Source organism: Enhydra lutris, unplaced genomic scaffold, assembly GCF_002288905.1.
Source record: "Enhydra lutris kenyoni isolate GAN:26980312 unplaced genomic scaffold, ASM228890v2 scaffoldscaffold4, whole genome shotgun sequence".
NCBI classification, from domain to species: Eukaryota; Metazoa; Chordata; class Mammalia; order Carnivora; family Mustelidae; genus Enhydra; species Enhydra lutris.
In genome coordinates, this window is record NW_019154088.1 from 29,755,151 (window position 1) to 29,782,612 (window position 27,462).

The 27,462-nt window shown below is 35.5% G+C and overlaps 1 protein-coding gene across 4 annotated transcripts in view; it reads left to right on the top strand.

Moving 5' to 3' along the window:
* LOC111158384 (sec1 family domain containing 1) overlaps nt 1-27,462 on the top strand; it is a 108,261-nt gene that overhangs the window by 73,951 nt on the left and 6,848 nt on the right. For 2 of the 4 annotated variants that reach the window (XM_022520390.1, XM_022520402.1), the window contains 6 exons: nt 2,166-2,228; nt 7,876-7,951; nt 16,538-16,591; nt 19,578-19,630; nt 21,946-21,979; nt 23,462-23,527. In XM_022520390.1, the coding sequence (XP_022376098.1) occupies nt 2,166-2,228; nt 7,876-7,951; nt 16,538-16,591; nt 19,578-19,630; nt 21,946-21,979; nt 23,462-23,527 (346 nt within the window). The remainder of the gene's footprint in view (nt 1-2,165; nt 2,229-7,875; nt 7,952-16,537; nt 16,592-19,577; nt 19,631-21,945; nt 21,980-23,461; nt 23,528-27,462) is intronic. The other 2 variants (XM_022520397.1, XM_022520396.1) reach the window with 2 other exon arrangements.

Below are 27,462 nucleotides of genomic sequence, written 5' to 3' on the forward strand. Positions count from 1 at the left end.
GTCTACAACAAACATTACCTCACAATATTTCTTAAGTTAATTAAAACTACAAGATTTAATATACTTTCCAAGCTGAACTGTATTAAGAAATGTGCCAAGTTGTTATCAGGGGTTATCTCTGAGTTTTTTTAGTTTGAGTGCTTTTTATTATCTATACTTTTGTTTGCTTTTTTAAGATTTTATTTTTAAGTAATCTCTACACTGAACATGGACTCAAACTTAGAACCCAGGGATCAAGAATCACACAGTCCACTGACTGGAGGATTGGAGGGTCAGCCAGGTACTCCCCCCACCTTTTTTTTTAAGTAATCTCTGCCCCCAGTGTGGGGCTCAAACTCATGACTCCAAACTCAAGCAAGAGTCACATGCTGTACTGGCTAAGCCAACCAGGCACCCCTGCTTTTTCAAATTTCTTTTTATTTGACTGTGTTCTTGGCAATAAGAAAAACATACAACAAATGTCTTTTTAAAAAGACAAACTGTAAACTACGTTTTTATATTATGATTTGTCTGGAACTCCTTAATCAAACATTTGTTGTTAATAAGAGGAAAGCCAGCCTTGGGCATCATTTTATATAGTTATAAAATACGTAATTTCTAACAGGTTATTTTTTCTAATTATGAGTAACACCACTTCTTCAAAGAAAATTTTAGAAAACTCAGGTATAAAGTAAAAATTTACCTGTAATCTCATCATCTAGAGCCTGCAACTAAACATTAGTGTATATCTTTTTATATGCAAATTACATGTTTTTTTAAGACTTGGAAATCATTATTATAGATACAGTTTTGTATTCTAGTTTTTCATTAACTTTCATTTTACCAATTTGTTTTCTTAAGTAGTGTTTTTTTAAATTTTCTGCAGTGGTGGTATTTAGTGTTTGCATGATGTTCAGCCCTAAAGTGTACCATTATATATTTAACCCTTCTTTATTGTATAGATTCAGTTAATTCTAGTGAAAAATAGATATTGGTTGAGGGCAGAAATTCTCGTCTACTTCTGAAAACATTTGATTCACATCCTCCTTTCTGAACAAGAGTATGATTTTTGTGTTTGGGATTTCTCTAATGGTATTATCAGCAAATTTTGTCCAGATTGAAAGAGTATTTTTAGCATCTCAACTATCACATCATAGTGATTCTCATTCCTTTTTTACTCTCATGAAGTTTTCTCATATTTAAACAGACTTTTCTTCTTTTACAAAAACAGTTGAAATAATTAGGAATTATTACAAGAGAATATTGAGTCACATAAAAATATTTATGGTATGCTGTTAAAATGTTATAGAACAGTATTTATAATATTTTATTTTTGAAAGTCTATATGTTAATATACACATATCCAAGAATTAGAAGAATATACACAAAAATCCTAATAGTGATCCTCAAAGTGGTAGGCTTCTTTTGGGACCATTCTGTTTTCTGGATTCTCTACAGTAAACATTTTCAGAAGGGAAGTATTTTTAAAAACACATCTAAGTGCCATCTTTTTGCCCAGCCTTCAGAGTTCTGTAGTTTAGTTAAGTAGATTCTGGACATTTAGAAAGATTTGAAAATAAATGACTGTATGTAATTGAGTATAAAAGTGTGTGTTGTAGAATATAACTCTTAAAAGGAAAAATCATCGGGTAGTAGAATTAGAATAGTGTTAATGAAGTAAGTGGTTTTGAGCTGAGTATTAAAAGGAGATGCATAATTTCTGTTGGGAGAAGAAAGCAGTTTATTCCCCTCAAAGGACAGCATGAGCAAAATATATGTCTGAGGATGAGGAAGTATGGAATGTGGGGAACAATAAAGAGATTTAATCAGTACATGATTATTCTTTTAAGGCAGCAAGTCTGTTTCATGTTAATGATAACTTTATAGTAATAGGAAAAAAATCTTGAAGTTTAGAAAATAAATGCATTTGTGTTTTTTTTAAGGATCTCAGTGTTTCAGCACTAATTGTACTGTACTTGGGTATCATTTTATGTGATTAAAAATCATATAAAGGGTATTTATGTACTTGTTCCAGTGCTAATTGTACTGAAACAGTGTATTGAAAAATTGCTATTTTCAGAAAATGTCTGCATAGTAAAAGTTACAGCCAATAGAGTTTTCAATTTTGTGATGCTGAATGTTAGCTCTGATAATCAACTTTTTAATATAACTTTCTTATTTCACAGGGCTTTTGCCAAGATGGCCTCAGCTCCTACCAGCTATGGTAACACTACCACAAAACCAATGGGGTAAGTATTTTTAATAATTCTGATTGAATAAGTCTGGTACTGCAGATCATAATTAGACTCACATGCCTTCAAAATACACTGACACTTTGTTTTTGGTTGGGGGGAGGTTGGGGTTTTTTTTAATTTTCTTTTTTTTTTTAATGATTTATTTACTTTAGAGAGAAAGAGGGAGTGAGCGATGGGGGAAGGGCAGTGGGAGAGAATCTTCAAGCAGACTCTCTGATGAGCAGGGAGCCTAAGCTGAAACAAAGAGTCAGACACTTAACCAACTGAGCCACCCAGGCACCCAGAAACACACTGACACTTCGAATTCAGAATGTTTTCACTGTGCTATGAATGTCAACATGCTTTTGCCTTCCTTAAGTTTAAATTCTCATTTTTAAATGTAAGTTAATATATTTTACATGGTATGAGATATTGGCTTCTCCTGCTGCCTTCTTAAAACATTACATTTTTCAGGGGCGCCTGGGTGGCTCAGTGGGTTAAGCCTCTGCCTTCGGCTCAGGTCATGATCCCAGGGTTCCTGGATCGAGCCCCAAATCAGGCTCCCTGCTGAGCAGAGAGCCTGCTTCCCCCTATCTCTCTGCCTGCCTCTCTGCCTACTTGTGATCTCTGTCTGTCAAATAAAATCTTTTTTAAAAAATTATATTTTCCATTTTCAGAAGTTATATGAAGGTTAAAGCTATTCTTAAATCAGCGTTGATAAGTAAATATAGATTTGGAGCTTGGCATTCTAGACTTAGCTTCAGGATAGATCTGGGCATATTGTTAAATGAAAAGAGGAAGTCCCCAGAGGTGGGTCTGACTTCTGATTCCAGAACATCCTATAGTATGCATGATTTTCAAAGTAGCTGAACAAGGTAATCCCCACTACTCTTTTTTTATACCGTACTTATTTCAAATTCCTTAATTTTTAGAATTTAGAAGAAAAGTGTGTAGCCCAGGGGAAAAGTCTTATTCTAGCCCCACCCTGAGCTTCAGGTTTTAATGAAACAATTTGCAAAAAGCAAAAACACTCAGCCTAAGGCAGGGCCTTTTAAGTGCTTTGACAAAATTAATGCAGCTAGTCTCACCTTCGTGCAGTGCTGTGTAGGTTAGCACTCAAGTTTCCTGGTACCAGGGAGCTGTCTCTGAACTCTTATTCAAACAAAGATTACTTTCTCTTATTTCTATTAAAGAAGGATTTTCCATCTTATCCAGGTCTTCATTTCAGAGAGGAGTAAAGGAAAAGGAAATTTATTTGGAAAATTACTCTCATCTTTTTAATAGATTTTCCAGTTTCATGTCATAAAATTTTAACTAAATATTAAAAGCCTATTAGGTTTCTTATGGATTTCATACTTGAGAATTTTAATAAAATGTGTTATAGGAAAATCTTGATTTGAAGGATATCCCTAGCCTTCTGATAATCATAATACAGGAATACCATTCCATCCCACAAAGCATCCTTTGATTCAGTGAGAGGTTAAGCCACAAATGTAAACCTAATGTGGCACGTCATTTTTTGGTGTTATTTTTGTTGTTAAAAATTCAGACAATAAACATTGCTTCAGAATTGAGTTATGTTGTGCTTCACATTTTTATATCATAGATGTTATGTATTGTGGGGAGATCATATAAACAGGACTGGTCTAGCTTCTGTGATGTAGAGAAAATAGTAACTTTTGACCTACTCATATAATACTTACACTCATATATATTTTCAGCTTGTTAGTGTGTTTTGAATTCCTAAAACAAGTTATTTATTATCTTTAATTTTATTATTTTAGTATTAAGTCAATCAAGAAAGCAGGGAATTCTCTTCAAATTATAATTTGCCTAAAAACTATAGGCGTACTTCAGAGATATTGTGCGTTAAGTTCCAGACCACTGCAATAAAGTGATTATCGCCGTAAAGCAACTCAAAATTAATTTTTTGGTTTCCCATGCATGCAGGTTATTTATGTTTGCACAATACTGTAGTCAATTAAAGGTGTAGCAGCATATTGTCAAAAAATGTATATACCTAATTTAAAAACAACTAATTGCTAAAATATGTTAACCATCCTCTGAGTTTTCATTGAGTCATAATCTTTTTGATGGTGGAGAGTCTTGCCTTGATGCTGACGGTTGCTGACTTATCAGGGTGGTGGTTCCTGAAGGTTGCAGTGACTGTGGCAGTTTCTTACTGTAAGATTACAGTAAGGTTTGTTGCGTTGATGGACTCTTCCTTCACAGTTTTTTTGTAGCAGTGCATATGGCTTGATAGCATTTTACCTGGAATAGAAAATTGGGGTCAGTCCTGCAAACCCTAGCCACTGCTTTATCAACAGAATTTATGGAATATTCTGAATCCTTTGTTGTCATTTCAGCAGTCTTCACAGCATCTTCATCAGGAGTAGATTCAGTCTCAAAAAACTACTTTCTTTGCTCATCTCAAGCAACAACTCCTTACTCATTAAAGTTGTATCATGAGATGACAGCAACTCAGTCACGTCTTGAGGCTTCACTTCCAATTCTATTTCTCTATTTCTACCACATCTGCAGTCCTCCACTGAAGTCCTGAATCCCTCTAAGTCATCTGGCATGTTGGAATCACCTTATTCCATACTTTCGTTCATGTTGATATTTTGACCTCGTCCCATGAATCACGAATGTTCTTAGTGGCATCTAGAATGGTAACTCTTGAACAGTTTCAGTTTAGTTTGCTCATATCCATCAGAGGAATCACTATATGTGGCAGCTATATTATAAATTTTTTTTTTCATTTTTTAAGGTTTTATTTATTTGACAGAGAGACAGTGAGAGAGGGAACACAAGCAGGGGAAGCCAGAGAGGGAGAAGCAGGCTTCCTTCCGAGCAGGGAGCCTGATGTGGGGCTTGACTGCAGGACCCTGGGATCATGACTGGAGCCAAAAACAGATGCTTAACAACTGAGTACCCAGCTGCCCCCAAAATATGTTTCTTAAATAAGAAAACTTGAAAGTCAGAATCAGTCCTCGATCCATGGGCTACAGAATGGGTAGTTCGTTAGCAGGCTTGGAAAAAAACATTAATCTCACTATGCATCTCCATCACACTTCTTAGGTGGCCAGGTATATTGTCAGTGAGCAGTACTATTTGGGAAGGAATCTTTTTTTCTGTTTTTATGAGCAGTGAGTTTCAACAGTGGGCTTAAATACTCAGTAAATCATGTAAACAGATGTGCTGTCATCCAGGTTTTTGTTCCATTTCTAGAACACAAAGTAGATTTAAGCCGCATTAGCCCTCAATAAGAGAGTCAGACTGTCCTTGAAGTTTTGAAGCCAAGCCTTGAATTCTGCTAGATATAAGAGTCTTAGATGGCATCTTCTTCCAGTAGAAGTCCTATATTGTCTGTATTGAAAAACTCTTGTTTAGTGTAACCCCTTTCATTTATTACCTTAGCTAAATCTGGATAACTTGCTACAGTTTCAACTTCAACACTTGCTGCTTCACCTTGCACTTAACCTTATAGAGATGACTTCCTTCCTTGAACCTTAAGAACCAACCTCTGCTAGCTTCATCTTTTTCTTCTGCAGCTTCCTCACCTCTCTTAGCCTTCATAGAATTGAAGGGAATTAAGGCCTTGCTATGGATTAGACTTTGGCTGAAGGGAATTTTATGGCTGGTTTGATCTTCTATCCAGACTACACAACATTTTCCATATCAGTAATAAGTCTGTTTTGATTTCTTATTGTGTGTTCACTGGAATAGCATTTTTAATTTCCTTTAAGAACTTTTCCTTTGCATTCACAACTTTGCTAACTGGCATAAGAGGCATAACTTTCAGCCTGTCTCAGCTTTCAGGATGCTTTCTTCCTCACTAAATTATTTCTGTCTTTTGATTAAAAGTGAGAGACATGTGCTCTTTTTCATGGTGCCCAGAAGTGGTAGGCTCCTTTAGGATGAAGCTGAACATCTCTTTCCCAATTCCTGGCTGCCAGAAATTCACGGAAGTGAGTGATAAACACAAACTTCACCTCTTTTATAAGTAATGTATGGCCACAGTGCTCTGGGTGAAGGAGGATTATGTGGCCTGCATCAGTTGTGGCAGGACGCACAAGGCTTCCCAGTAAAGGGCCATGACTTACGGCCATGTCTGCCTGCTGCTGAATAAGGAGCATTCCTGAAGACTGGAGAAAGACCAAGGAGGACTGAAGAAAGAAAGCATAAATCTGCCTGAGGTTGCTTTGTGGATGCCAATCTCAGTGTTCTCAACTTGGTCATTGTGAGAAAAGAGCGGGGAAGGGATGTTCCTAGGGTTGTACCGGGACTCACTGATACTACTGGTACTCATTGCTTGGGGCCCAAATGAGCTGGCAGAACCTGTAAACTTTTTAGTCTCTGTAAAGGTGGTGTCCACCTGTGTTGTAAGAAATGTCCTGAACAAAGAAGGTAAGAAACCAGAAACCAAAGCATCGAAGATTCAACATCTTGTTTCTCCGCGTGTCCTCCAACACAAACGTCAGCATATTGCTCTGCAGAGACAGCATACTAAGAAAAGTAAGGAAGAAGCTGCAGAATATGCTAAAGTTTTTGCCAAGAGAATGAAGGAGGCCAAGGAAAACACCAGGACCAGATTGCCAGGAGGCAGAGGCTGTCCTCTAAGAGCTTCTACCTCTGAGTCCAGTGAAAAGAGATTGTTTGAGAGTAACAAATAAATAAGATCAGACGTCAAAAATTAAAGTGAAAGTGAAAGACATGTGATTCTTCCTTTCACCTGAACACTTAGAGGCCGTTATAGGGCTATTAATTGACCTAATTTTATTATTGTGTGTCAGGGAACAGGAAGGCCCAAGGAGAGGAAGAGAGATAAGGGAATAGACAGTTGATAGAACATTCAGAACATACCCTGCATTTGTCAGTTAAGTTTGCTTTCTTAACATGGGTGAAGATTGTGGCACCCCTAACCAATTTGAGTAGTAACATCAAAGACCACTGATCACAGATCGCTATAGCCAATATAGTAATAATGAAAAAGTTTGACATATTGTGAGAGTAACCAAAATGTGACACAGGGCCATGAAGTGAGCAACTGCTGATGGAAAAATGGTGCCAATAGACTTGTTTCATGCAAGGTTTCCACAAATCTTCAATTTGTTTAAAAAAAAGCATTATCTGCAAAGTGCATTATACTGAAGCATGATAAACAAGGTATGCCTGAACAGCTAAGACTAAGCAATTAAAATGTTTAATTTGAAGACAGCTTTTTAGATTTTATGAATCATTACTGACTAGTCAGAGTATTTTTTTTTTAAGATTTTATTTATTTATTTGACAGAGAAGGAATACAAGCAAGGGGAATGGGAGAGAAAGAAGCAGGCTTCCCGCTAAGCAGGGAGCCCAGTGCAGGGCTTGATCCCAGGACCCTGGGATCCTGACCTGAGCTGAAGGCAGACACTGAATGACTGAGCCACACAGGAGCCCTAGTTAGAGTATTTTATCAGAGTATTTTATCACTTTTATTGTTAGATAAAATTACAGCAGTGATACCTATAGAAGCAATAATGTTAAGGTCACTTCTATTTACTGAGAATAAAAGTGGTAAGTAAGTGAGCATCAGCAGGTCGTGTATTGGCAATACTTTATCTGTAACAAATTAGAAAGATAATTTATACTTAGTGTGACCTTCTTCTTTTGCCCCTAGTCTCTTATCACGAGTCATGAATACAGGATCACAGTTTGTTATGGAAGGAGTGAAGAACCTGGTATTGAAACAGCAAGTGAGTACACTTACTAGAAAACATTGTGGTAACTTTATTTTTAAAGATTTTATTATTTCTTTGAGAGGGAGAGAACGAGCAGTGGGAAAGGGGAGAGAGAGAGAGGGAGAAGCAAACTCCCTGCTAAGCAGGAAACCAGATACGGCCTCTATCCCAGGACCTGGAGATCAGGACCTGTGCCAAAGGCTGATGCGTAACTGACTGAGCCACCCAGGTGCCCCCCATTCTGGTAACATAGATGTTGACAGGTTGATTGTTCAGCTAGAACAACTTTCTAGATATATTCAAGTTATAAATATTTGGAATAAAGTAAAATCAAAGGGTCTTTGGTTCTGGCATAGTTAAGAATATGACAATCTTTTTACATATATAGGTTAGAGGTTTTTTTTAATTTGTTCATTTGGACTTTATTGACACTTTGATTTTCCTTTAACTGCTGTCAGGTTTGTGAAAGTACATTAACTGAGAAATGAACATATCCTATTTGGAATAATGAACTGCTATCTAATGCTTATGATTTAGGGTTTATTATATATTAAGAGAATAAGGGAATGAATTAGTAGTCTAAAAGTGTGTAAATTAGAATAAAATATTTTAAGTAGAATTTATGTTTGGAGGGTAATGAAACTGTAGCTTGATTTTACACTTCATTTTGTAATAATAGTTTTAGTTTTATACAGAAGACACTTTTTAATGATCTTTTGATTTTTCTTATTCCAGTATATAGATATTCTGCTTCAGAGTCACCATTAATTTGGTTTCTTTTCAAACAGGATTTTTTACTTTTTATTATGGAAATTTTCAAATATGCATTGTATAGCAATCTTCCTGAACCCTTCACCAGGCTTCAGTATTCAACATCCTGTCATTCTTGTTTTGTATTCCCTAATATATATTTTTTTATTTATATTTACTGAGATAGTTTAAGGAAAATCTGAGACATAATACTGTACATGTAAATATTTCAATTTATAATGAGAAGGATTTTAAAGACAGATTTTAAAAAGAGTTAACTAGCAGTTATTCAGATGTGAATATTAAGTATTGACTTGTTTTCAGGAAAAAATAGATCTTTTCTTTCTGTGAACTTCCTCCATACTTTTTACCTTTATTACAATATTTACATGTAGTATTTTGTATTGACATTATTTTTACTCCCCCCCCCGATAGTTTTATTGAGATAAAATTGATGTGTGTTTTACTACTTCTTGATCCTTGAAGGAAAGCAGTTCTTTCCCCATCTTTGAATTTTCAGTAGCACTTTGCATACAGTAGGTATTCAGTTTTTTATTTCGGTAACATTTTATTATAAAAGCCATGTAGTATTAGTGAAGAACAGTGAAAACAATCTACTTTGTTTTATTTAATTAAAAGGCTGATGATTTTCCAAACTTTACTTAGGATACATTCCAGATAGTTTGCATTATTTCATAATTACTTGGGAATATTTTTGAGCTTTGCTATCCCTCTTAGGAATTCAGGTCATTCCCTCCCAGTCTAGCTGTCTCTGGGTAAGGAGTTACTAGTAAGTACTTACTCCACTCTTTTGCTGGTTTATTGTACTTCCCTGAATCAGGTTCTTCACTCTCTTTGTAGAAGGTCAAAAGGCACAAAATAGGAAGTTGGGCACATTAAAGACCAACGTATTATATTTTAAAGTTTAACCTAGCACCTTTAAAGAGAAGATTACTCATGACTCTTGTTAAAGAACAGTAAGACATTCAAGACATTGCTATATCTGCAAAAGGTATTGGGACCATCTCCGTAGGGTTTTGCAGCTCAGGAGGAAGATTGGGTTCAATTCCAAATCCATCAAGGAAAAGTGGGAATTAATAGCCAAGGAAGTTTAGGGATCAGTGAATATAAAATTACAAGGAAACATCAGGGATGAAAGAGGATTCTGGCTAAACCAACCCAACAGGATTTTTGCTAAAGGCAAGCCAAATGATCAGACATCACCTGGGAGATGGTAGAGGATGAGGAACCTGATCAGATATTAGGGTGATCAGGTATTGAAGATGAGAGATTCTCACTAAACCAACTTAACAGAATTCTTTTTAAATTGGACTATGCAAAGATGGACACGGTTCAGAAATCAAGACCCCATTGAAAGAGAGCTCAGGGGACCCTGAGTAGAGTTTTGTCAAGGAGATAATCTCTGTCACCCCACTTAATTTATCATTAACTATGGACAAGATGATTTTGTTATGTGATACAGAAGGGGAACCACCAACCCCTAAGACACTGTCAGCCTTTCCCTAGACAGAGTGGCTGTTGTATAACCACATGCAGTTAAATTGATGTGTAAGGAGATTTACATATTTTTCTTAACGGGTCACTCTTACAAGGAAATCACAGTAGTATAGAAGTAGCATGGAAATTACAAACTTAACCCTTGAAATGATCAATTTTTTAACTTATTACCATATGAGTCACATGTTGCATGTCCACTAATGTTTGTAAGAAGTGTCTGAACTGATCTGCTTAAGTATTTTATTGTGTTAACACAAAAGTTGTTTTGTTTAAAGTTCATTTAGTATAAAAACAAACTGGCATCTGTAACTTCAAATTCCTTTGCTTTTCTTAACATTGCAAATAACAAACTACTTTGAAATAGTAAAATTTGGCATGATTGGTAGTTATCACCATCTGTAGGATGTTCTGCTGCCACAGCTAGAAGAGCCATGTCGCTTTTTTTAAAGTGTGTGTTAATAAGACATACACTTCAGGCTCAAATTAGAGAAATATTTATTGATTTTGGGGGCGGTCAGAGGGTAGTTCATTTTATACTGTGAAGTAAAAAGAAATTCCATATTAAAAAACATAAAGTTTAATATGATCTTCTGTTTCAAAAAAGAAAAAAATAAGTATACTGAAGATTATATGCCTAATTTTTAAATGTTAGTTTTTTTTTTTTCTGGGTGAGTATTCATCTCTGATTACTTCCATGTGATAAATTCCCCTAGCTGAATTATGGGGTGAGCATTTCTCATTGTTCTTAATAAATATTACCAAATTGCCCTCCAGAAAGGATATACTTACTGACTGGCAGTAACTTGTAGCTCTGGTTTCTCTACATCCTTCCCAACCTTTGTGTGTGCATATGTGTGTGTGTATGTGTGTAGGCTTTGTCAGTTTAATAATTTTTTAAAGCTTTTATTTATTTGAGAGAGAAACAGAGAGAGCATGAGTTGGGGGAAGGGCAGAGGGAGAAGCAAGGAGCAGGGAGCTCGATGCAGGACTCGATCCCAGAACCCCCGGCGTTACAACCTGAGTGGAAAGCAGATGCTTAACCTACTGAGCCCCCAGGTGCCCCTAGTAATACTCTTTTAACTCTTTTTTTAACCTACTGATTGCCAGTGCTTGCAGTTTATTCATTTTTAAAAGGGATTATTTTAACAAATAAGCAAAAATTAAATAAGACTTCTAAATTATGCAACTCGTGCTATATTATTCATCACATTCTTGTACGATTACACAAATAAATTCCAAATCTGTGAGTATCATTCAGGTGGTTTTATGTGGTAACTGATACTTGTGATGCATAAAACTTACCTTGCCCAATAAACAAAGTATACAAAGCTCTTACAAGCATCATAGAAAACTAGACAATAGATACTCTTTTTATTTCATTTATAGCTTTTATTCATATAAAAATTATTTATTCATATAAAAATGCAAAATGAAAGGACTATATATTTTATTTGTATATGTAATATATATATACTGTATCATTTTATATATATATACACACACACACTATGTATTTTATCATTTCCTTATTTGTAAGATACTGATGTGGATATTGGATTCACTCAGAGATCCCTGATTTATAATTTCAAAATTTTGGAAATAGATGATCTATCTTATTCCCCCTCCCTTTTCCTGTCCTTACTTCACTGACAGCTTTCTGTCCCTTACATCATTGATAATTGCTCATTCCCATTGTTTTTCTGGTGTCCACACATTTCATCTTATTCTTTACTTAGCTAATACGGTCTTCAAGGTAAGCATTTTCTTCAAGGAAGTCCACATTACTAGTATTCATTGTCTAGGGCTTTGATAATCAGAAGAAGCAACTGTTGTCCCAGCCTCAATGCTGACTTCAGCATCAGAATATCATCCCAAGGCCAGGGCTGCAAGGGGAGAGTTAGAAATAGTCACCGTAGACCAGATGGCAATATAGGGCAACAAGTAGCTAATTCTAGGAGAACTAAAGGGAAAAAAATTTTTTAACTGTTTTGGGTATAAAGCTGTATTGCTTTTCTTAAATTGTTTTTACATTTCTCTGCATATTTTATTTCAGTTTTGCTTTTAAGCAATGACACTGTCAAAGATAAAACTAACATTGTTTTTGTTTTAACTTCTCCAGTGACTAAAATCATACAACATGACTATGGTCATAAAACTTGTAAGGGTTTTTTAGAAATAGATTTTTTTTCTCCAAGTAAAAGTTCCAGTTCTTGTATCTGAAATTTGAAGATTTTATAAATACTGATCTTTAATTTAGGATTTTCATGTGTATGAGACTTGTCTTTCAAATCTATGTCTATAATAAGGCTTTTTTTTTTTTTTTTTTTTTTTTTTTCATTTGACAGAGATCTCAAGTAGGCAGAGAGGCAGGCACAGAGGGGGGTGAAGCAGGCTCCCCACTGAGCAGAGAGCCCGATATGGGGCTCGATCCCAGGACCCTGAGATCATGACCTGAGCTGAAGGCAGAGGCTTTAACCCACTGAGCCACCCAGGCGCCCCTGTAATAAGGCTGTAATAAGGCTTTTGACTACTGAAGATTTATTTGCTGACCTATATGATAATATTTTATATTCTTTTCTAAAACAGTTTCCAAAAACATTGAAAACTATGCTTGGGAACTTTTTTTAAACAGTTAATGGAGTGGTTTTTATTTGAATAAATTTCATTTATACCTCATTTATTGAGCTACAGAAATTTTTTGTTTCCAAAGATGAGTAAGGTAACATTTGTTGAACGAAGAAAATTTTATAGTTTTGTTCTGTTGTTTTCTCTTTGTTAGTGTTTAGCTGCCACAGTTTAGTTTTTTTCAAAAGTTGATTAGTCTTGTATATAAATTACTAATATAAAATTGATTTTGCGGGCACCTAGATGGCTCAGTCAGTTGTGTCCAACCCTTAATTTTAGCTCAGGTTATGATCTCAGGATTGTGGAATTGAGCCCTGCATCAGGTTGGGCATGGAGCCTTCTTAAGATTCTTTCTCCTTCCTCTGCCCTTCCCTGCCCCATCCCCATCTCTCTCAAGAAAAAATAAAAACAAAAAAAACTTTTAAATGATTAACTGGGTGGCTTAGTGGGTTAAGTGTCTGACTCTTGATTTGGCTTAGGTCATGATCTCAGGGTTGTGAAGTCGAGTGCCACGTCAGGCTCAGGCTCCATGCTGGGCGTGGAGCCTGCTTAGGATTTTCTCTTCTCTTTCCCTCTCCCTCTGCCACTCCCTGCCCACCCCCCACCCCCATTCTTGCTAACACTCTCTCAAAAATATTAATTTAATGATTAACTCAGTTCAAGTCTTCATTTAAGTAAAGAACAAAAGCTAGGTAGAGCATTAGTTGGTGACAAGGATCTCAGAAGTTGTTTTCTGAAGTACTCTTATGCCTTTAACAACATTATGGACCTTTATCATTCTCTACACTTGAAGTTTTCCTTAAATCTCTGGTAGTATGCGAATATCCTATGGTGCAGCAGTGGTAGATGATTCTTTGGGTGTTATATGGTTGTAAAGACCAGACAAAAACATGAAGAACTGTCCGTGCGCTCATGAAGTTTGGGATTATTCTGCTAGAAGTTTTTCTTGCATTATTTAATGACCTGTTCACTAGCAGGCTTGTCTTTAGGTATTGCAGATACCTATTTTGTATTGCTATAAAATACAAAGCAAAATTTAGTTGTACCTTTTAGAAAAATCTCATTTTTATACTCCATGAGGATTTATCGTAACATGTTGATATATTCAAATTTCCAATTATTGTCACAAATATAAAAATAATATGACTCTTACAGCTTTATCATTATATAACATCTTTTCTGAATTTTTCTCCATGGCACGGATCTAGTAGTGCAATTCAGGGAGCTCAGTGGAGAGCTGTAGTAAATAGAGAAATTGGTATAAAATTGATATTAGTAAAATCTTACAATTTTAATGTGTTCTTTCTCCAGATGTCTTTAAAAATTATTCCCTCCTTTTATTTTGCAAAGTACTTCATCGTTTGTTAATGTTACTTGGAACAAATATATAACTGTAGTTATTTCTTTGGGATAAAACATTTTTATAGATGTAAATCTGCCCCCTGTCATTCTTCAGAGAAAGTCATGGTTTAGACTTATTCCTACGTGTACAAACTCAATTTTATTTGAAACCAAACTTACAGGGTAAAATTTTGAGCTATGCTATTTTGTTCAATTCCAGATAATAGATTTCAGGAAGTACATTCAGTTAGATTGAACCTTGGGTGCTTTTGTTTATATTAAAAAGTTTCTGGCCAACACAGATATCAGGGAATAATCAAATAGCTTTAATTTTACTTGGCTAAGATTATATTAAAAGGTTTTATTTGCTAATTTAGAGAAAGAAAAAAAATTCATATTTTCTGTCTGGCCAAAGCAGCATTTTCTCTAGTGGTAGTCCATTTTAATAACAATAAAATGTTTTATAACCTAAAGAAAGCAAAACTCTTGTTAAAATAGTAATGTTTTATCTACATTTATTTAAATAATCAGATTTAATGTCGCCTTTGTTGTAGGAAGTCTCTAAGATAGAAAATATTCTTTATAGAACATCCTCCACAGTTTGCAAAGGAAATATCAGTTCATAGTAGGCAGAATACCATCCCAGTAGGAATGCATTTTGAATAAGCCTAATAGTAAAGTTTCTGTACTTCATGTCTTCTGTTCAAAATAACAGCAAAAGTAGATTGAAATGTCACAATACTGTTTCTTATCCCAAGGCATAAAGCATGTCAAGAGGCAGTCTTCTGCCAACAGCAGTGTTACACATTTCATGTTCAGAGTGGAATTTCTTCCATAAGAAGACAGTGCAGTATATCATTGGAAATTTGGAATTTATCCCAGGCAAAACAAAAATGGTCAATAAAATTTATGTACCCGTTTCCCCATTTTTCAAAGAGCACAAGTATCCTTTTGGCTCAGAAGAATATACATTAGAAATGAAAGACTCTTGAGGTTCTTTAATCTCATACATTTTCAAACTCTAAGTTACTCTGTTTCTAAAGAAACTCTTACTACCTGCACAAAGGAAATAGGGGAAAAAATGGGATTCTTATTTGATCAAAAGTTTGCAATTGGTCATATTAAAAAGCAAACATTCCAGCAACGTAAAAATCCCAAACTTGTATTTGTATTAAAACCTGGTTACACTTTCACATCAAAAGGACCTTTTGATTTAGAATTGTATTTTTTCTCTGGAAACTTGAGTAGCACCAGGGGTATTTACATCTACGTCACCATTCACAGAACACTTAATTTTAGAATGTGTTTAATGGAAAAGTAAGCATACTTAACTGGAATGATTCACCTGGGGTTTTTTTGTTTGTTTGTTTGTTTTAAATTTTTTTTTAATTTTTTTTTTATAAACATATATTTTTATCCCCAGGGGTACAGGTCTGTGAATCGCCAGGTTTATATACTTCACAGCACTCACCATAGCACATACCCTCCCCAATGTCCATAACCCCCCCTTTCCCAACCCCCCTCCCCCCATCAACCCTCAGTTTGTTTTGTGAGATTAAGAGTCACTTATGGTTTGTCTCCCTCCCAATCCCATCTTGTTTCATTTACTCTTCTCCTACCCCCTTAACCCCCCATGTTGCATCTCCTCTCCCTCATATCAGGGAGATCATATGATAGTTGTCTTTCTCCGATTGACTTATTTCGCTAAGCATGATACCCTCTAGTTCCATCCACGTCGTCGCAAATGGCAAGATTTCATTTCTTTTGATGGCTGCATAGTATTCCATTGTGTATATATACCACATCTTCTTTATCCATTCGTCTGTTGATGGACATCTAGGTTCTTTCCATAGTTTGGCTATCGTAGACATTGCTGCTATAAACATTCGGGTGCACGTGCCCCTTTGGATCACTACGTTTGTATCTTTAGGGTAAATACCCAGCAGTGCAATTGCTGGGTCATAGGGTAGTTCTATTTTCAACATTTTGAGGAACCTCCATGCTGTTTTCCAGAGTGGTTGCACCAGCTTGCATTCCCACCAACAGTGTAGGAGGGTTCCCCTTTCTCCGCATCCTCGCCAGCGTCTGTCATTTCCTGACTTGTTAATTTTAGCCATTCTGACTGGTGTGAGGTGATACCTCATTGTGGTTTTGATTTGTATTTCCCTGATGCCAAGTGATATGGAGCACTTTTTCATGTGTCTGTTGGCCATCTGGATGTCTTCTTTGCAGAAATGTCTGTTCATGTCCTCTGCCCATTTCTTGATTGGATTATTTGTTCTTTGGGTGTTGAGCACCTGTTTTTTTAATAGAGAAAAACTTCAGTTTTTCTTCTGATATTTAACAAAATACTTATCTCTTCCACAGAATCTACCTGTTACTCGTATTTTAGACAATCTCATGGAGATGAAGTCAAATCCTGTGAGTAGCATCTAACAGTGTACTTATAAGTTCATGAACATATCAAACTCGGTACATGAAAAGCAGTAAAATCTGAGTTCATTGTGGGCTACGTACAGCAGACTACATTAAGGAAAGAGTCCATGTTCTCAAAGAGCCTTGTTAGCCATTATCACAGATAATGAGAATTGGTTTTCTCAGCTGCTCTGACTGTTCTGGCCAGCTCTCATTGAAATTAATTGCAGATTGTATTCTCTATATAGTAAAACATATTCTAAGGAGCAAGCTTCTGTAAATGACAAAGAACTAGTGGGCATCAGCTGGTGTAGTATAAGGAATACCAGACCAATTTAACTTTATGAAAATTAGGAGAGGAGTACACAGTCCATGTGTTCAGATGGCACAGAAGTCTTGGGCTGAAAAGTAAATTGAGAGGGAGAAATTGTTGGATGAATAGAGAAATGGGTAAATATTGTTAGCATTTACTGGCTTTCCAAGCTATCCATTTACAATTCAAGAAAGGAAGGTGAAGGTCGTCACAGTCCGTTTCATACAACAGGTCATCCTGTTATTGTGGCGACTAGAAAGTGGTTATCACGATTCTAGAATCAAGAAAGGCAGCATCAGAACCCTAGTTTGGGTGGATCTGGGTCTCTGGAGATTTTGGCAGCAAGGCTTAAGATCCCATGCTAAGAAAGATGGAACAGAATCTTGAGATAAATATGTCACTTTTTGTAATTGTTGAAACATGATAATAACATTAAATTAATAAATAAACATATTTAAAAATCTGCCCATGTGAAAACAAAGAGTGTAGTAAAACATCCCTAAGGGGGACAATTACAGTTATGAAAGGAATGAGAGGATGTTCTAGAATGATAAGCTAAAAAGGGTTGGATTCTTCAGTCTAGGAATTTATACAGAAAAAATGGTATACGGTGTAGTGTAACAATAGATTTCCTTAAAACATCCTGGAATATACAAAGACGTAGTTCTTGAAAAGCCTGAAAGCTTGAGAGAAGTATACATTTATAACTAATTATCTTAGAGAATACTGCTTCATAATAAACTTTCAATTTGTGGGAGATACTGTCCCAAACACTAATAAGATTAAAAATATAAATGCAGGGGTGCCTGGGTGGCTCAGTGGGTTAAAGCCTCTGCCTTTGGCTCGGGTCATGATCTCGGGGTCCTGGGATCGAGCCCCGCATGGGGCTCTCTGCTCAGCAGGGAGCCTGCTTCTTCCCTCTCTCTCTGCCTGCCTCTCTGCCTACTTGTGATCTCTATCAAATAAATAAAGAAAATATTAAAAAAAAAAAATATATATATATATATATATATAAATGCAGAATTTTAGATGCCAAATACACACAGGGTTAAGGAAATTTAGGATATTTTGTTACTGTCCCTAATTTTGAAGTTGAGATAATGAATAATGACAGTAATAAAGATAGCTCATTTTTATTACATACTTTTTATGTGTCAGGAACCATTCAAAACATTTTTCACATTTAGTTTTTATTAGAACCTTCTACAAAAAATACTGGTTTTTTTTGTTATTTTGGGGGGGTTTTTTGTTGTTGTTTTTTAATTTATTAATTTTAATTTATTATTTATTATTAACACATTACTACAGACAGATATTTTTTAACTAGAAAGAGTAAATTTTCTGCTTTGAAAGCATTTCTTTATCCATCTGCTAGATGAGGCAGTTACCTGCACTTTCTCTTATCCTTTTCCTGTTCCCAGATAGACAACTTGATTTGGAGGCATTAAAGAGAGATTAGCAAAATACTTAAGAGCTTAGCAAAGCGGACTAAGTTACATCTGGCTAGTAGTCTTCAGTGCATCTTATCTCAAAGGCCTGAAAATGCTATAACCTAATTCTAGATGCATTTTTACCACTTAGTAGGTGTTCCCCTTTGATTTGTCTTGACTGGATAAAGTAAAAGAGAATTAAAGAAATATCAGATGGGTTTCGTCTTATAACTCTGGTTGGTAATGGTTTCCTGGAGCAACGTGCTGAAGGGTTCTGATGCTACTCTTGAGTGCACTGAGAGTTTTGTGATTGGTTAGGCACTGTCCCCCACTGAGTACAGTACTAGGTGGTGGCAACCAATGCATGGTTTGTCATCAGTCAGGTTTGCATCGAGCCATCTGTGCTCCAGCAAGCCACAGATTGCTTTGGCTGACTGTGTTGCAGAAGGAGAGGGAGGCAGAGATTAGGGAGTGGTTACACTGCTAGCAGTAAAACAGTACTTTGCAGATCCTTTACTATTTAGAAGCTAGTCTCCAGTTGAGAGATTCCATAACTCCTTATCCACAATGTCAGAAATCTGCAAAGTTCTGAAAACTGAAGGATTTTGTATACCTGCACTCCCAAAACTGGGAATGTCATACTCTATCGTTCATGCATGATACCACTAAAAACTTTTTAAATTCAAAATGCCAGAATACATCTAACTCCAAATGTTTCAAATAATAGAGATTATGAACCTGTATTAGGTTATTCTGTGTATTCAGTAAAATCATGGACATACAATAAAATTCTAAAACAGAAACAAAATAAAAATATATTGGTTTATAAAATGGGTATATTTTCAAGACAGTATAGCAATATTAGTGTAGTATAGTACAGTGGTTAAGAGCTTGGGCATTGAAACTAGGCTACTTGGGTTCAAATCCTGTACTTCCAATACTTACTAGTTATGACCTTAGGAAATTTGGATAACTTCTCTGTACCCCACTTTGCCCATCTGAAAAAAACAGAGGTAACAATAACTACCTCATAGATGTTATGGGGATTTAACTGAGTAATTTCATCTAAAGGATTTAGAATAATGTTTAACATGTAGTAAGTGCTCTGTTAGTAGTAGTGGTGGTGACACAGATTTATTTAATTAATCTACCAGATTAATAGCTTAATTAAATAACATATACAAAGCCAAACAGGAACTTTCTACAGAGAAATCAAGTTCTGTTTTGTTTTATTTTGTTTTTTTAATAGGAAACTGATGACTATAGATATTTTGATCCCAAAATGTTGCGGGGCAATGACAGGTAAGCAGCTCTTGACTTGTGTAATTGTTTTGTAGGTCTTCCCACCTAGCTAAGAATGGAAATAATTTTTGTTACAAATCAGTAATTGCTTATTAAAAAATTCAAACTATGTTGAAAACTGGTAAGTAAACAAAATATATAATCCTATTACCTAGAGATAATCACTGCTAATCTTACTTGACATTCGGTTCTTTCAAGTATATATACTCACACACCAAAAAAATACACTGGGCTTGTTTTTTGTTTTATTATGGCAAGATGGCAGTATTACAGACCGTTTGGGAGAGGGGAATTTGGATGTGTATTTAAATGAACATTTTTACTGAACCAAAGCAAAGACAGGAACTTTATGTTGGATACCAGTTATTTTTATTTAACTGGCCCATAAAAGCTAAACCTCCATAGATTATTGTAAATAGTTCTTTATGGCAGTGAAACATTCTACAGATGATTTCTCTATAACAAACACAACATGGTGTGGTAAGGTTCTTGTTTGCTTCACTATGGATATCATTTTTCAGGATTTATTTCATGGGAGTATGAAAAATAGCCTATAAGACATAGAGAAAGAATAGGCCTAAATAGGAGGGGGAAAAAACCTTCTTAGAATGATCTTCTTTCTCTACCTAGACTTGAATGAAGCTGGTTTCTTGCCTACATTTTAGGTTTGGATCTTTAGAACTTTGTCTCTGCTTTATCCTAAGCTTTTATCTTTATCAGTAGAACAGATAATCTAGTACTAGATAGTTGATTGTTAGATTATACTGTAACTTAAAAGGTTGTTTTCTTAACAGAAATATTGCTAAAGTTGAGAAAGAAGCTGCTAAGAGCAGCTGCAGCTGGCAAAGGAGAATTTAGCAAAGAATACATTCTAGAAGGGAGAGAATGAGGAGTGACAGATAATGAGTATGGGGCTTTTGAGAGAGGTAAAAATGTTCTGAAGTTAGTGGCGACAGTTGTACAACTCTGTAAATATAGTAAAACCCACTGATTTGTATACTTTAAGACAGTGGATTTACAACTCTTTTCCTGTCTTGATATTCTCCGGCTTACGTTTTATCCTTGTATTTGCATATGGCTAACAAGTAGGCATATTTCGCTTCTTAGAAACTTCTTTGCCTTCTCCTGAGCTATTTCATCACGGTTAACCTTGGTTATTAGTAACTAGTAATACTGTGCTATTTAAATCTCTCTTCATTCTGTGGGTACTCTTAGAGGAACCTAAAGCACTCTGGAAGGAGGTTAATCGCTGATGAGGTGTTGAAGTCGAGTGGGCTTCTGGCCCTTTCTATGGAGAATTCATTCAGACAGGCCATAGAAATGATGAAAAGATGATAAAGCAGTGAAATTGGCCTTCAGTAATTAAGGATGGTGTAATAGCACTCTTCTCTTCATTGAGATTTTTTAAAAATTGCTTGTGAGGAAAACCTAAGTTCTCTTTGTATAGCCTGTTTTAGCACCAAAACAAATATATGTGATTCACAAAAGCTTTGAAAAATATCTTTGTTAGGGACGCCTGGGTGGCTCAGTTGGTTGGACGACTGCCTTCGGCTCAGGTCATGATCCCGGAGTCCCGGGATCGAGTCCCGCATCAGGCTCCCAGCTCCATGGGGAGTCTGCTTCTCCCTCTGACCTTCTCCTCACTCATGCTCTCTCTCACTGTCTCTCTCTCAAATAAATAAATAAAATCTTTAAAAAAAAAAAAAAAAAAGAAAAAGAAAAATATCTTTGTTAAAAGATCTCTTGGACACCAAAAGTTTTTTTAAAATACATTTTAAGTATATAAATATGAGACTAATACATGTAATAATATATAGTGGTATATAGAAATACAAAGAAATAAGCTGTAGCAAAATGCAAATTCCTCCTCTCATCCCCCCATCTCCTCCTTTTACTTCCCATACGTGCGTTTATAGTTTTTTCCACAGATGTAGATACTGACAAACTGTAAAATTATGTTGAATATAGTAAAATCTCATATAATTTACCACTAAAATATATTTTACCAACTTAGCTTATTCCTTCTGAGAGCTGCTGTTCAGTGTTTCCTTCTCCCTTCCAGTTTTCTCTTAGATTTTATTTTAAAGTTAACAGATTGCCCTTCTTCCTTTTAGATACTGCACATGTACTTCATATTCCTCTGCATCCCAATTCACTATTTGGGTACACAGAACTAAAGGACCCTGTCTCAAAGAAAGCGAAGGGGGAAGAACTGTAATACGTATCTAATTGTGTGTGCACGTGTGTTTCCCCTACTTCTTTTATCCATAGTGAAAGCCTTCAGTGAAATTTTCACCGTTTTTTCTTTGTTGCAGCTCAGTTCCAAGGAACAAAAATCCATTCCAGGAGGTAAGTTCTGTATAGAAATTCTGTCTCTAAAACAGATTACCAAGCAGTCTTGAAGAATTGTCTTCATCTTAAATATGGCTTTATTAAAATTACTGTATGGTAATTTTCATAAATCCAATTCTGTGTAACCAAATTAGTAACCATCTTTTCCTGATTTATAAAACTACTGAGAATAGTTTAAGCTAAAAATGATTGATACAGCCAGTGGATACTTGGGCATTTTCCATAGTATGGCTATGGTAGACAGTGCTGCTATAAACATTGGTGTGCATGTATCCCTTTGAATAAGTATTTTGTCTCCTTTGGGTAAATACCAAGTAGTATGATTGCTGGATTGTAAGGTAGTTCTTTTAACTTTTTAAGGAAACACCATACTGTTTTCCACAGTGGCTGCACCAGTTTGCATTCCCACCAACAGTGTAAGAGGGTTCCTCTTACTCCACATCCTCCCCAACACCTGTTGTTTTTTGTGTTGTTGATTTTAGCCATTCTAACAGGTGTGAGGTGGTATCTCATGGTGGTTTTGATCGGTATTTCCCTGATGATGAGTGATGCTGATTGAGCATCTTTTCATATAAGTGTCCATTGACTGATGAATGGGTACAGAAGATGTATTTTTACAGTGGACTATTAGCCATAAAAAGAACAAAATCTTGACATTTGCAACAACATGGATGGAGCTAGAGTATATTATGCTAAGTGAAATAAGCCGGAGAAAGACATACCTTATGATTTCACTCATATGTAGAATTAACAAAACAAATGAGCATGGAGAAAAAAGAGACAAACCAAGAAACATACTCTTAACTATAGAGAACAGGCTAATGGTTACAAGAGGGGATGTGGGTGGGGGGACTGGGATTAAGGAGTACACTTGCTACAAAGAGCGCCTGATGTTTATGGAACTGTTGAATCCCTGTATTATACACTTGAATCTAATACTACACTGTATAGTAACTAACTGGAATTTAAGTAAAAATCTTTTTAAAAAGGGACACAAAATTAGGTAATTCATGAAAAAGAAGTCTAAGACTATGGTAAAAGTTTTATATGTGTGGAACTCGTTTCTAAAATTGGCTTCCAAACTTTTGTGAAGATAACCATGACTCTGTTTTCATTTGAAATATAAGAAGCTTCTTAACAAAAATTAGTAAAGAACGTTTTGGAAATTATATGCCAAGTTTCGTTTTTCCTACCTACAATAAATAACCTTAAATTTTTAAAAAGCCTTTTAGAGGAAGCCCTTTAGATTTACTTGCTATTACTTAACTGAAGAATGAGGTTTTCTTTCCTCTTTACACTTTTTAGAAACAAATTTCTTTTAATTGAAGTAGCATTAGGTGCTTAGGATGTGACCTTTTGCTAGTTTGTATTTTTTTTATGTAAGTTTTTAGAATAATGCTTTGAACAAAAAACCATGTTGCTTAAAAGGTAAAATACTGTTTCTTTCAACTTACCTATTTTTTTTGTCTGCATTTTTAGGCAATTGTTTTTGTAGTAGGAGGAGGCAACTACATTGAATACCAAAATCTTGTTGACTATATAAAGGTACATGTTGGCCTTTTTATTCTTTAATCCTTTGATGTTTCACAGTTGTTCTGTGTCTTTAGCATACTAGCATTCTCTGATGGCTCTTCTGACTTTTATATACCCCCTTTCCTGGACGTAGGCTAAAAGTCCTCATAAAGGGGAAATGCCTATAAGCTCATTGTTTTCCAATTCCTGTCACATTTCTAGCCTAAAATTGTAGTTAATCTGGAAAATAATGTATCTTATTGATGTAATGTACTTGGAAGCTATCTTAATTTGACTTTAAATATTCAGAGACCACTCGAAGCTCATAGCAGCAGGGAATGACCAAGACAGCTGTGCAAAAGTATATGAAGGAGAGGGTGTAACTTCAAGAGGAAAACACCACTTAAAATGTAGGGGCAACAGAATTAACATTAAATAATGATCATTCCTTATGTCCTATGTTATGTAAGGCTTTAAAAAGGTCGAGATTTGCAAGCATAATTTTGAAGAAACATTGCAGTCTACCAAATATTTTACTGCAAACTTGTTTTTAATCATGTGTAATCTTGACTACTTATCTCTTTCTACTACAGAATTTTTTTAATTTTGTGAAATGTTTTAGTAAGTTGATTCTTTGTAACAAGTAATTGATAATTAACTAAATCTAGTTTTTTCTCTGATCAGTCACTTTGATCAGAAGAAGATCAAACTATCAGCAATAGTAAGCCCTTTATCTTTTACTTGATTACAGTTTACTAAGTATTTTTTCCCCCTGATTATTATCCTCTACCCACAAAAACATGGCATATAGGTAGTAGAGCACATGATACTATGACCGGTCAGGCATGTAGTAGATATTAAGTTCCCATATCCAAGCACGTTTAACAGATCATTACTTAGGTTAACAGCTACACTGTGGTCTTCAGCTCTGTTGTTGAACGAATTATTTTGTATCCATTTTAGTGGCGTAGTATCCTAATTTTGCCTCCCCAGAGGGATCTTAGAAAATACATCAAACCTATAAAATGAGAACCTGTAAAAGAAAAAGGATTAGAATTATTGCAAATGTCTATCCCCTAGATGTTATTAGCATCATCAGGACCATTCTTACAGTATGGGTAACTGCAAATTCAGTCTTTTGAACTGGAACCCATCTTGGACCTTCAGTTTCAAATGAAGGAGGCAGTTTTCTGCAAACTTTGTGGGCATGTGTAAGGATAGCTCAAAGTATTACTCTTGCTCTTGGCCTCTTACAAGGTACAGAGATAATGTTACCTTTTCCCTTTTGTGTTATTCACTTACTGGCTCCTTTTCAGAGAGTCCAAGATTTCATTCTTTCCATGAGTCGGTCATTTTTCTCAGAATTTGACCCCAGGTTTAGAAGACGGTCAGATTCAGCAAGATGGCTGATCCGTAGTGCAGGCAGCAGTGTGAGAGTGCTTTCCCCTTGGTCCTTTCCTAGTGACAGGACGTAGGGTTGGGTAAGTGCAAGCTTATAGGACTGTCTGGTCCACCTGGTAATCCCAATTTAGACAGGCAGAAAGTAGAAACAGCCCTTTCCATCATGCCTCAGACAGATTTAGAGGTAGTATTTTGGTGTCATGTTTGCAATTAATCCCATGTCCCTGTACTACAGGATCACATAGAGAAAAAAACATTTTTAGAAATGCAGAATAAATTTTTGTTAGTTCCTATGTTATTACCCTCTTCCTCTCTCCCTTATTCTTCCTGCAGTATCTTAAAGATCTATCCCCTGTTGATTGTCCCATATAATTGTATGCCTGTTATATTTTAACACACATTCCATCATACAAGCTACTCTGTCTCAGCAGGACAGGTGTCCAGTTTAGGAAATGTGTCTAAATGTCTGTTCCAGTTTTTAGTCAGTCTGCTACTTTGTTTCTGGTGAGGTATGTAAGTCAGTCTGTTGTATATGAGGCTTCTTAGCACACTTAATGAACTGCACCTGTAACAAAATGGGTTTGTCAAGTAAAATATAAAAAGAGCCCAAAATGAAATGGTTTCTGCTGAGGCTTCTAATAGAGTGTTAAAGGTGTTTGCTGCAATAACCAGGTGTACAAACCCAAATCCAAAATGATTGTCGATTCTGGATGAAACCTGTTGCTGTCCACCTGGAACCAGAGGTCATAGGCTATTGTCATTCTGTGTAAATATATGTTTTCATTTCTCTTAGGTGTATACCTAGGAGTGGAATTCCTGGATCACTGTAACTTCTATGATTAACTGTTTCAGGAATTGCTAGACTGTTTTCCAAACAGACTGCACCATTCTGCATTCACGGAAGCAGTGTATGAAGATTTTGACTTCTCCACGTCATCACCAACACTTGTTATTGGACTTTTTGATTCTGACTATCCTAGTGGGAGTGAGGTGGTATTTCAGTGTGGTTTTGATTTTCATTTCCCTGATAACTTAGGATGTGAAGCATATTTTCATGACTTATTGGTGATTTCTCTCTCTTCTTCAGAGAAATGTCTATTCAGATTGTTTGCCCATTTAAAAATTTAGGTATTCTGCCCTTTTATTATTGAGTTTTAAGAGTACCTTATATAATCTAGAAACAAGTCCCTTATCAGATATGTGATTTACAAATATTTTCTCCCATTCTTTACCTTTGCACTTTTAGATGGTGTTTTTTAAAGTGCAAGAGGTTTTTTATTTTTTTTTGAAATCCAGTTTGTATTGTTGCTCATGCTTTTGGTGTCATATCTAGGAGTCCTTTGCCAAATCTAAGGTCTTGAAAAGACTTCTAAAAGAAAAGGCCTTCTAAAAGAAAAGAAAAACCTTTTCGCTCTTAGATGTAGATCTTTGATCCATTTTGAGTTAATTTTGCATGTAGTATGAATTAGGCAAGAATAAGAAAGAAAAGGCATCCAAATTGGAAAGAAAGGTAAAACTCATGTCACTATTAGCATATGACATACAGAGAAAATACCAAGGACTATCAAAAACTGTCAGAACTCAGTACAGTTGCAGGATACAAAAATAATACCCAGATATCTGTTGCATTTCTATACACTAATAACAAACTATCAGATAAATCAAGAAAACAGTCCCATTTTAAAAAATTAAGTACCTAGGAATAAATTTAATGAAAGGCGTGTTTATTGTAAACTATAAGCCACTGAAGACACAGAGAGATATTCTGTGTTCATGATTGAAAGAATCAATATCGTTGAAATGTCCATACTCCTCAAACCAATCCACAGGTTCATTGTAATCCCTGACAAAATTCCAGTGGCACTTTTTCACAGAAATAGAATAAACAATCCTAAATTTGTCAGAAGCCACAGAAGACCATTAATAGCCAAAGTAATGTTGAGAAAGAAGAATAAAGCTGACAGCATCACATGTTCTAATTTCAAACTGTATTACAAAGCTATGGTAATAAAACAGTATGGTACTAGCATAAAAACAATCACATATATCAGTGGAAGAGAACTGAAAGCCCAGAAATAAACCCATATAATATATGGCACATTAATTTACAACAAAGATGTCAGGAATATACAGTAGGGCACAGGACAGTCTCTTCAATAAATGGTGCTAGGAAAACTAGACAGCCACATGTAACAGAATAAAATGAAATCCATCTCTATTTTATACTATACACACAAATTAGCTCAAAATGGATTAAGGATTTGAACATAAGACCTGAAATCATAAAACTCATAGAAGAAAACAAGCAGTCAATTCCGTGACTGACATACTTCTTGGCAGTGATCTTTTTAATCTGACACCAAAAGCCAAAGCAACAAAAGCAAAAAAAAATGAGACTACATCATAGTAAAAAGTTTCTCCACAGCAACGGAAACCATACAAAAGGAAAAGGCAGCCTACTGAGTGGGAAAATATGTTTGCAAATAATGTATCTGACAAGGGATTAATATCCAGAATATACAAAGAACTTATACAACTCAACACCAGAAAATAATAATCCAATTAAA